Source organism: Nicotiana attenuata, unplaced genomic scaffold (assembly GCF_001879085.1).
Source record: "Nicotiana attenuata strain UT unplaced genomic scaffold, NIATTr2, whole genome shotgun sequence".
In the NCBI taxonomy this organism is placed as follows: Eukaryota; Viridiplantae; Streptophyta; class Magnoliopsida; order Solanales; family Solanaceae; genus Nicotiana; species Nicotiana attenuata.
Window position 1 is genome coordinate 10,041 of NW_017675451.1, and position 11,057 is coordinate 21,097.

The 11,057-nt window shown below is 34.9% G+C and overlaps 2 protein-coding genes across 3 annotated transcripts in view; one reads left to right on the top strand and one right to left on the bottom strand.

Moving 5' to 3' along the window:
• The first annotated feature begins 6,303 nt into the window (after nt 1-6,303).
• On the top strand, nt 6,304-10,408 carry LOC109220094 (E3 ubiquitin-protein ligase RNF182-like). Its single transcript, XM_019384556.1, has 2 exons — nt 6,304-6,484; nt 9,361-10,408. Exon 2 carries the CDS (start codon nt 9,443-9,445, stop codon nt 10,223-10,225), a length of 783 nt encoding a protein of 260 aa, XP_019240101.1. The 5' UTR covers nt 6,304-6,484; nt 9,361-9,442; the 3' UTR covers nt 10,226-10,408.
• A 10-nt stretch (nt 10,409-10,418) lies between these two features.
• LOC109220093 (chromodomain-helicase-DNA-binding protein 7-like) overlaps nt 10,419-11,057 on the bottom strand; it is a 3,442-nt gene continuing 2,803 nt past the window's right edge. The window contains exons 5-6 of one of the 2 annotated variants that reach the window (XM_019384555.1): nt 10,927-11,008; nt 10,419-10,808 (exon numbers count right to left, since the gene is read on the bottom strand). In XM_019384555.1, the coding sequence (XP_019240100.1) occupies nt 10,617-10,808; nt 10,927-11,008 (274 nt within the window). In that variant the 3' untranslated portion in view covers nt 10,419-10,616. Of the gene's footprint in view, nt 10,848-10,926; nt 11,009-11,057 lie in introns of both variants that reach the window. The other variant, XM_019384554.1, reaches the window with a different exon arrangement.

An 11,057-nucleotide genomic window follows, 5' to 3' on the forward strand; every position in this document is an offset into this window, starting at 1 on the left:
AACGATTAAGCCTGAAACTAGTATTGTTCGTTTGTTCTCAAGGAGAACATGCGGTTAATACCAATTTCGGGTCAAATCGGAGACTGCCGGAGGTCTGTCAAGCTAAACGTCCGTCTACTTATTTTAGGTATCTTTATTCACTTCTTCTCCTGTCTTTATTTTCTTCTCTTCTCCGTTCTCCCTATTTTCTTTTTCTTTTTGGCTGGTTAAAAGAATTCGGATAGCAGTGATTTGTTGGTATTTCTGGACAATTTGGTTAGGCGGATTAGAATTAATTTTGTCGTTTCCTTTCTTTTATGTTTGCCTTTATTTTTCTAGATTTCGAATTAGTATTTAAAGATAATCAAGCTGTTTTTTTTTATGCTGTCAATTAGGTTTTAGTTTGGTATGGGTCAGAATTTGAACTTCAAATACTCATTTGGTTTGGTTTAAGTTTGGTCTTGGGCTTTTGGGTTGTCTCTGACCCGGTTCGAAGAAACCCGGGCATTTTGGGTTGGGTTTGGGTTCTAGTTTAATTTGACCCATGAGTTTTGATTTCCTGAAGGTAAATAGTAGCCTTATAAAGGGTAGTTTAGGAAAATGGATAGAGGGAATCTTTTATAACTGACTAGGAAGCTGCTAGGAAAGTAGGGAATGGGTTGGTTTTAACAAGCAGATTCAAAATACAGGGTCTAAGATGAAAAAATAAAAATTGGGGAAGGGGTAATTAATAAAATTATGTAATCATTTCTGTTGCCCTAAGGCCCTCTATATAAGTCTTGTTTTCAATAAAAATTGTTAGAGATTAATACACTAAAAAACTTAGAAACGGCTGAGCTTTTAGACTCTGAAAATACTGAAAATTGCTTGCATCTTGTGGTTGAAACTCGCTTGGTTTTGCTCTTTGATTTCCATTGTTAGTCAGAGTTTTTGAAAGCTCCAAAGAACTGTGTTCATCTGGGTTTAAAATGGTTTGAAAGAAGCTGAATTTGCTGGGTTAATGAGCTAATAAACTGCTGTAGCTGAAATCCTCACCTTCTATTGTTTACTTTGATTTCCAGGTATATTCCCGAGCTTGAAGTGATAATATGGACTTGTAAATTGCTAATTTGGAATCGGATTTTTGATCATCTGGCTGAATGTTTCTTTTTCTGTTGTTCATGATACTGTTTCAGTTTTGTTTAAAGTTTGTCAATGCTGACTTAGTATAGATGGATGATTTAAATATGTAGGTTGTCTTAGTTTATTCCTAAGTGTTAAACAATTTGTTATACTTAGTATCTGTAATTATTTGGGACTGTTTCTTTCAAAGGATTGTTAAGATGTAAGTTCAAGTATTTGTATTGTTAAGCATGATGTTAGGTGTAGATATAATGTTGATCTTTGAGTGAATTTCAGAATTTGATCTCCTTTTTGTGATTAATAGTATGTTTTAGTGGAATCATGGTTAAAATTAGCAAGTAGTTTTATAATCTAGGATCCTGTGGTTAACATGAATGGTAACCTTGATTTTGAAGTCCATAATATGGTTATTCATGTTATATGATCCTCAAAACTTGTTCAGTATTCTGTTGTGTATATTGTAGTTAGTTGCGCCTTGTCAGGGCCTGGCCGTTTGATTCACTAATGCCCCCCCCCCCAGCATGTTTTGAGTAACCCCGTTCAGATTGTGCAATTGGGCTGTTGTCGTTGGCCCGGTTATGCCCAAATACCCCCTTAAAATCACCTATTGTGAGACAAGGAACTTGACTCCCCATACTAACACTATTCAAATAGTTCCATAGCTCCATCCTTTCACCATTTGTATTGTATGCATATACCATAGTACATCTAACCATTATTATTTTAATTATTTGTGTTAAAATATCTTTTTTTTTCTGTGGACGACATATCGTAAGTTTTCCTTCCTAACATTAGAATTTGTTTCATGAGTTCGTAAAATTTAAATTACACTCATCTTAAACAGAGAATTTGCATAAACAATATGTTGTATTAGTATTGAGTACATACATATAAACACATAACAATAAATTATAAACTAAAAGTACTTTGATGTGGAAAAGAAAAACCTGCTATATTTGTACACTATCTATTGGGCTATACACTATAATCCAAATCGAGCTATTGTACCTATTTAGTATACAGCTATTGTACCTATACAGCTAATGTACTGCTTGTACAATTTCCATATATATCCGTTGGTTTTTGTAATGAATCAACTTGATCAAATGGCTGTGATGAAGCAACAATATTTGATGTAAGAGCACACGTTCCTCCACTTGGCTTGTTTGCATTTTTGCAGGCTCTATTCAAAATAATCGGATGACTCTGATTGTGTCTTTTAGTGTTTGATCTTGTGGGCTGGGCAGCTCTACGTGTCCCATTAACTTTATCAGATAATTGAGAGACTAAGTGTACTTGTCTGCATTCCTGAGCCTTCTTCTTGCTTTCATCAAAACTCTCTCTTCCAAACTCTTCCATTGTTCTGTTTTCTTTTGTGAATCCTTGAGAGGAGAACAATAAGAATTGGAATTCAAGGTTTCAATTTTAACACCCCCTCAAGTTGGAGAGGAGAGAAGCAACCCCTAACTTTCTAGAAATCAAATGATGGGAAGGACCAGACAAAGGTTTTGTAAATAGATCGGCTTGTTGTGGGGATAAAGGAACAAACGAGAGAGAGATCAGTCAGAGATAAATTGCTGCCTAACAATAGCTGTTTTTAGCTCTGATACCATATAGGAATTTAGAGACTGGTTAGGAAAATTTTCCTTTTGTTTTCATTGCTGTAGTATAATGTATCTATGTAAGTATTTTGTTAAAAACAAAAAAGAAAAACCTGCTATATTTGTACATTATCTATTGACTATATACTATAATCCAAATCCAGCTATTGTACCTATTTAGTATACAGCTGATGTACTGGTTGTACAATTTTCATATATACCATTTAGTTTTTGTCATGAATCAGCCTGATCTAACGATTGTGATGAAGTAGCAATATCTGATCTAAGAGCAAACATTCCTCCATTTGGCTTGTTTGCATTTTTACAAGCTCTATTCAAAATAATTAGATGGCTCTGGTTGTGTCTTTTAATGTTTGATCTTGTGGGCTAGGCAGCTCCACGTGTCCATTAACTTTATTAGATAATTGAGAGACTAAGTCTTTAGTCTCTTATACTTGTTTGTATTCCTGAACCTTCTTCTTGCGTTCATCAAAACTCTCTCTTCCAAACTCTTCCATTGTTTTCCTTTTCTTTTGCGAATCCTTGAGATGAGAACGATGAGAATTGAAATTGAAGGTTTCAATTTCAACATGGCACGAGCTAGCCCACTGACTAATGTAGCATGGGAAGTATAAGAGTTCTTGAACATTTGAAAGGTATATATATGATATCAAATATATATTGTTTGAGTAAGTATTTGTTGAGTCAAGTATGTCATTTGGATAAAATAACAAAAGAACTACTAACTCAAACCTTAACTTCACGATATGTTGAAGATCCTTCACATTTCGAAAGTACCCCAAAAAAATAGAAACAACAACGCCTTAAGCAAGATATTTTAATTCAGTGGAACAGAATAGTGAAAATTAAACATTTATAGCTCCAGAGATGAAAGAAAAATTTAAACTAATAAACTTACCTTCCAAGTCTCTTATATGATACATCATAAGACCAAGTCCAAGACCATCAATCATTGCAATATTCGAAGCACATATAAAACCTTGATAAGTTAATTAAAAACTAAATCTGCTATGTTAGATCTTGTGTGTATTTGGCTAAGCTACCCCAAGAGTGACAACGAATATAGTATGATAATGTCTACTTTGACCACCATGATTGCAAGTTTTCTCAAAAGGTCTCATGTTATATGTAGCTTCTATTTCTCTTCGACTAAAGACTTTGTTTACGTACCTAATAGTTTTCTCCTCGACCTAAATACCACTTGTTTCATCACCAAGACTCGGGCTTTATCTATACATTCACTATGTGCCACCTATAATATCTTAAGGCCACCAAAGTCCACAGGTTTCTCTCTGTGTATGCGTCTCCAAACTATGAACCAAGGGTACCACTTTCACACCATCACTTTGTTGGGCTATAATTCTTAGCTATCTATGGACATTAATAATTGTGTCATCCCCATGCGGGGCATTTGCATCTATACTCGCTTTTTGGGTCACGTTTTAACTTGTGCCCGCTTTGCAAAAAAATTGCAAGCGTATCCACTTTTTCACGTAACTTCAGTATACAGAGCTGAAGTAGCAAAGGCAATCACACAAAACTTCAGCATTCTAGTAGACGGGCCTGAAGTAGCAAAAATTGCTGAACCAAATGTGCTGAAGTTTTTGTTTGTAATTGTTGAACTTAAGCATGCTAGTGCTGAAGTTTTGTTCTCTATTTGCTAAAGTTTTTATTTGTAATTGCTGAACTTAAGCATTCTAGTAGCTGAGTTTTGTGATGCTGAAGTTATTTAGTTCATTTGTAAAAACTTCAGCACTAAATACGTTGAAGTTTTTTTTGTCCTAGATAAGCTTTTTCAAAAACTTCAGCAAAAGATGCTGAAGTTATTTAGTTCATTTGTAAAAATTTCAACACCAAATAAGCTGCAGTTTTTTTGTCCTGGATAAGCTTTTTCAAAAACTTCAGCAGAAGATGCTGAAGTTATTCAGTTCATTTGTAAAAACTTCAGCACTAAAGAGGCTGAAGTTTTTTTGTCTTGGATAAGCTTTTTCAAAAACTTCAGCAGAAGATGCTGAAATTATTTAGTTCATTTGTAAAAACTTCAGCACTAAATAAGTTGAAGTTTTTTTTGTCCTGGATAAGCTTTTTCAAAAACTTCAGCAGAAGATGCTGAAGTTATTTAGTTCATTTGTAAAAACTTCTGCGTACCTGTGGGAATATACTGGGTTGTTGTTGTTGTTGTTTATATAGTTTTTTGACCCATACAATCACTATATTGGATTTTCGTTTTTTTCCTTCTTTCGGAACGTTTTTATGCAGCAGATCAGTAATTACATTAGAAAAAGGTGCCTTCAGTGGAAATAATTCAAATAATCATAAAGTTTAAGTGATATAAAGTGAAACTATTACTTTAACCCCACAGATCAATTTATTTGATTCAAAGAAAAAAAGATTACATCAAAAATGCGAAAAAAATAAAAAGAAATCGTGCAACTTATGTTAGTTTCAATTTATTGGGGCTTAAATTTAGTTGTCCCAACTCCCAATGAAGACCAGATGCTAACCTGTGTTATCGTACTGAAAATATCTTAAGAAAACGAAGGAGGAGAAGGAGGAGGAGAAAAGGGGCTGAAGTTGTTTAAAAAGTGAGTACAAGTTAAAAAATTTTTAAAAAATGGGTATCGGTTAAATGGGGCGACCAAATAGGGCACCCCGTGCAATTTTTACTCCCCATGCTCATTTCGCCAAACTGTAAAACGCTGATACAATTCATTGGGCGAAGCAAGCCCAAAAGTGGCTCTTGATATACTCCCTCCATTACAAATTAAATGAGGTAGTTTGACTCGGCACGGAGTTTAAGGAAAAAAAGAAAGACTTTTGAAATTTGTGGTCTTAAAAGCTTAAGGGGTAAAACTTTGTGGGGCCATGACTTTTGTGTGGTTATAAAAGCTTTTCATTAAGGGTAAAATGGGTAAAATGAGGAGTTTAAAGTTGAATTATTTCCAAATTTAGAAATGTGTCATTTATTTTGGAATAAATAACACTTGAAGAATATGTGCTTTTGACTAACACTTGAAGAATATGAAATGGAGGGAGTAATATGATAATATGTGCTTTGACTAACACTTGAAGAAAGTACTTATGATGTTTGTGATTTTTTTCATTTACCAAACATAAAAAAAACGAAAAAGAAAATTTGTGACGGTATTATAACAAACATAAAAATAAAAAAAAGCGAAAGAAGAAAATCTGTGACGGGTTTATAATTCTTCTCAACAACAACAACAACATATCTAATGTAATCCTACAAATAAAGTTATAAAGGAGAAATAAATAATAAAAAATACTGAAAATGGATACCGAATAAACAAAAAAGAACTAGAAATAAAAATAAACAAAAGGAACAACCTTTTCCAAAATATGGAAAATTCTTCGCATGTGCTTACATTTAATGAAGTTAATCAGTCAAAGTACAGATTAATATTAGCAAAGAATCCATTCTCAACAAATTTCCAAAATTGGTAAGACAAGAAAAAATAGTATACCTAATTCCCCACCAAAACGAAAAAAAAAAAAAGTTTTAAATTACAATATATGAAAAGAAAACAGAAAATCAATTATTTCCACTTGGCTGCCTCGTATCTACAGTATAGTCCTAAGTAAAATCTCCTCACACAGATTCCTCCGAAAACGTACAGAGAGAAACAAAAGAAGAGAGAGACCTTACACAAAAATTCCCATTTTCTCTCTTTTGGTCTCTCTCTCTTTTTTCTCTTTCTGTATAATTCTTTGGCAATTTTATAATCACCCATTTAATTCAAGTAAGTTCATTTCCCTATCTCATGAATCACATCACTGTTTCTTGAATCTTTGATTCTTATTCTGATTCTGCACATTTTTATTCTTTTTTATCTTGTTTTGATGGTGACTAAATTTCAAGATTGGATTTTTATGAGATTTGTGGGTTTATTATGCCTTGAAATTATTGTTACATGTGAGATAAATCCATTTCTTGGTTTGAATTATTGTGGGTATTTTGTGATTGGTTCAATGCTATTGATCTGCCAAATTTGTGGAATTCAAATTCTAGCTCTAGCCCTTTTTGGGTTTTAGCTTCTTGTTTTTTGAATCTTGTTTCCCTTTTATCTTTCCTGAGCCGAGGGTCTACCGGAAACAGATTCTTTGCCTTCTTAAAGATAGGGGTAAGGCATGCTTACACTCTATCCTTCCCAGACCCCACTTGTAGGACTATACTAGGTATGTTGTTGTCGGTGTTTTTTTTTTTTTTTGAATCTTGTTTGTGTATGTAATTTTAGTTTGAGAAGAAAGAATTGAAAGAAAGTTTGGATTTTGAAAATTTGCTGATGAATCTGCATTGGTATGCATTTGTTAATGAATTTTTGATTCAGTTCTTGTCATTGGATTAGTAAACTTTTAAAAGTGTAAAATGAAGTAGAGTGGTCTAAGGTGTCGAATTTAGGCTCTGGTCCGAGATGGCATGGGTTCAGATCCAGAGCTGTGATTATTTGCAAATTTAATGTGCATTAGTACAAAATTAGACAAGATTAGCAATATCACATTCGGAAGAATATGCTAATAGCACACATAAAGAGTAAATATAAGAGAAGGTCGCTTGACTTGATTTAGTCATGTCCTGCGTCGACCTCTCAATGCTCCAATTTATAGGTGTGAAACAATAGTGATGGATGTGTTAAAGGGGATGAGGTATTAGGAAGTTGTCTGGAAAAACCAACAATCTCTTGAAATACATGCAGATAGCACAAAAAGTGTGCAATGGAAGAAAAGATAGATATAGGCTATAGTCTTGTTAGAGATCTGTATGCCTGTAGAAAAGGTAGAGAACCTCTAGTGCTAGAGAATCTACATTTTTACATATTGCACGATCCGGGTCTGAATGGAGTTTACATAGTTGTGAGGATTCATATAGTCAACTCGACCCCGACTAACTTGGGATTAAGACATTGTCGTTGTTGTAATAAAATGAGCTATAGCAGTTAAGGTCATATTGTCGCCTTTAAGAGTGTTTATTACGAGACTGGAATGGTTGAAGGAGTAACCAAGGGCTGAGTCTTTTACTTGTTAAGAATCTTAAGCTATCTCCTTTTGAGCATTATCTGTTCTCATAGGCCATAGCATAATTTTGTAATGAAGGAATTAGTCTAACTACCATCAGAGGTAGATTGATGTATGCATACCTGACAGATTTCCATAATATATTGCAACAATTGACAAATTAGAATGTGAGCTATGATTACAAATTATAAGGTAAAAACTTTAAAGGATGATGCCACTCGTTTCTTAGATGAAGACATAATATGTGGAATTAAAATACGGTGACTGAATGGAGGCTTGCTATAGGAGTGTTATGCGATAAGAAGATACCTACCAAAATGAAAGGCAAGTTCTATAAAAACGTTGTGAGACAATGATGTGTTATAGGAGCGAAGCACCAAAATATCCATAGGATGATTGTTGTAAAGATTTGAATGTTAAGATGGATGTGTAGTCATTTAAAATTAAACAAGACTTGAAATATCGCAACGTAGTGAGCGAGTAGCACACCTGGATCATGACATAAAAAAGATTGCCTAAAATGACTTGTTCCTATTCTGGCCTTCAAATGCACTGGTGGATATCTTTGATGTGACGCATGAAGCTATTACAAGAAGACAAGATAGACTTACAAAAACTTGTTATATAAGCAGAAAGGTAGAGGGGTGGGCCCATCATCTACCGAGTTTCAAACCATGCGCCAATTGACCCTCAGAGATTTCTCTATGATAAGAAAAGAGGACCTTATCTTATCCACACCCCAAAAAAGAGGACAAGATAGACTTAAAATCTTATGGAAGAGAGCTGTTTCAAAGACTTGGAATCTCTCGGAATTCACGTAGATTTAGCTAAAAGGAGAACACACTGGAAGCAAAGGATCCATATAGGCGATACCAAGTAGTTGAGACTAAGTTTTAGTTGTTCTTGTTAAACTTATATTCGAGTGTTGGTGTTCCCGAAGAGCTTTTTCAGTTTGGTTAGAAATTTTTTAAATAAGGATAATGGTGAGATTAGACAATAGTTTTAGAGGACCCCTAATTTGTCTTGAATAACAAATTATTGGGCATTGAAATGATAAGGAAACGCGAAAACCAAATAGACGATTCCATAGCCCTCATGGTGTTGTGAGTTGACATAGAGTTAGGTGAGCTCCTGTGCTGCACGGGTGTGAGTTATGCCTAGAAGCAGTCATGATACTTTTGTTATTTAGTACATGGACTTCTATTTGCATGCCTCAATATTTGGTGGTATGTCGGGAAACTTTCATGCAACTCTCTCATATCAGTGTCGTTCTTCAAGCTATTGGTAGAGACCACAAACTAGAGCTCCTTCTGTCAAGGTTTCTTTTCTGTCTTGTAATTGCATTCTCTTTATCAGCATATAGAAAGTATGATTTACAACTAGAGCTCCTTCTTTTTGTTGAGAATTTGACATTTTTTCTTCAATGGCACATTATTTTTCATTGGTTGTATTTGACACATCAATAGCAAGTGATTTACAACTAGCATCAACGCGTGATTGCAGTTTTATGAGGCGTGTAAACATCATCACTTCTCTTTCTCCATAATTGTTTGCTTAGAGATGGCTGATAAATGCTGCTGTTCTTTTTTACTCTATATTTCAGGTTCAAAAGAGCACCAAAAGAGGTGCTTTACATTGAACAAGTTCTTCCTATCAGATCCTTATAGCACTTGTTGCATTGTGCTATGTGGAAATCCATTTCAAATGCCATTACAAGCTTTGGTCAGAAGAAGGATTCAGCTGCGCCCAGTCAAACCTGTCATGAATACTCGGATGACGATGATATCTGTTCTAATGACAGCACTGAGGAAGGACTAGAATGCCCAATATGTTGGGAATCATTTAACATTGTCGAGAATGTTCCCTATGTATTATGGTGTGGCCACTCTCTTTGCAAGAATTGTCTATTGGGACTTAAACCGGCTTCTGTGAAGATATCCACTCAACAAGTCCAGATTCCATTGTTCATTTCCTGCCCATGGTGCAATTTGCTGACACTTCGGTTGTTTTACCAGGGAAATCTCAAGTTTCCTAGCAAGAACTTCTTCCTCCTCTGGATGGTGGAAAGCAGAAATGGCGACAGGGTGACGTCGCCATCTGCCATTTACAGGGATCAAACTTCAGTTACTGGGATCCAGACTTCTGTCACGAACTGCAGGCGGACTCATCGTCTAGGCTCTTCCGCGTCTAGTTCTACTGGTCCTAGAACTAGCAATACAAGTGGTATCACCACAATGCAAAGGTCCCAGTTTTCTCTTCAGAAGTCCCTTGATTTCTTTTTCCGGGTGACATCCAAGTTTCCTTTGGTTATTGTACTTCTTCTGGTTGTTATATTCGTGATACCTTCCAGTGTGGGCATCCTACTTCTATACCTGCTGATCACAATTCTATTTGGACTTCCATCTTTGCTAGTATTATACTTCGCTTATCCTGCTCTGGATTGGTTGGTGAGAGAGATTACTGCTTGAAATGTAGCCGATTCAATTTGTTTGAGAATTATTTCTTAGAGTTTCGAGTCTGTAATACAAAGTACTGCTTGCACTAGTAAACAATGTCTCATCAGTTTGATCTTAGTCTTTATATCTAGAGATGTTGTACATATTTGTTGGTTTTTGGTGGAAGTCAATGTTAATTTTCCTTGAAAGTTTGAATCTGCTGTTGTTATTGGACTTATAATATCGCGGTTCACAGCCTGATCCTTTCACATTCAATTTTTTCTACTATTACAGTATTTGACTTGTGATGATCTTATGAAAGCTTATATACGGCGAGTGTTGTGCCTCAGTATATATATACATGTTTTGCACTGTAAAAAAGCTATCTTTATAATTTTTACAGCTTTATTATGATGGGTAGTATTTAAAAGCATGAACATGTTGCTGGCATTTTCCCAGTTGATCTGATCTTATTTGCCTTCTCTTTAACCTTAAGCTCTTCATTTTCGCGATTTTGATCTGCTTGTTCTTTGGCTCCTCCTGCAATGCTTTCAATCCTTCCAACTTCATTGTTGAAATGTCTCATGGCTTTCGCCCTACGCCTGTCTAATTCGGCCTGTAATTTCATATTGTTTTTATTTGACAATATTTCAGCCTGTAATTTCATTCAGTCTGTTGGTAAATAAATGAATTCCAGCAGACCAACTATAATAAAAATTTAAGATGGAGTCTACCTCAATTCTCTCCAAATTTCTCTTTGCCTTTTTCTTCTTCTTAGTTTCCCATTCCACAATTTCTGTTATGAGCTTCTTGTACCTGAAACTTCTCTTCTTAGTAAAAGGCTAAACAAGTAGGTCATATATAT

Coding starts and splice junctions, on each gene's coding strand:
- LOC109220094 (XM_019384556.1), top strand. CDS start 9,443: ATGTGGAAATCCATTTCAAATGCCATTACAAGCTTTGGTCAGAAGAAG.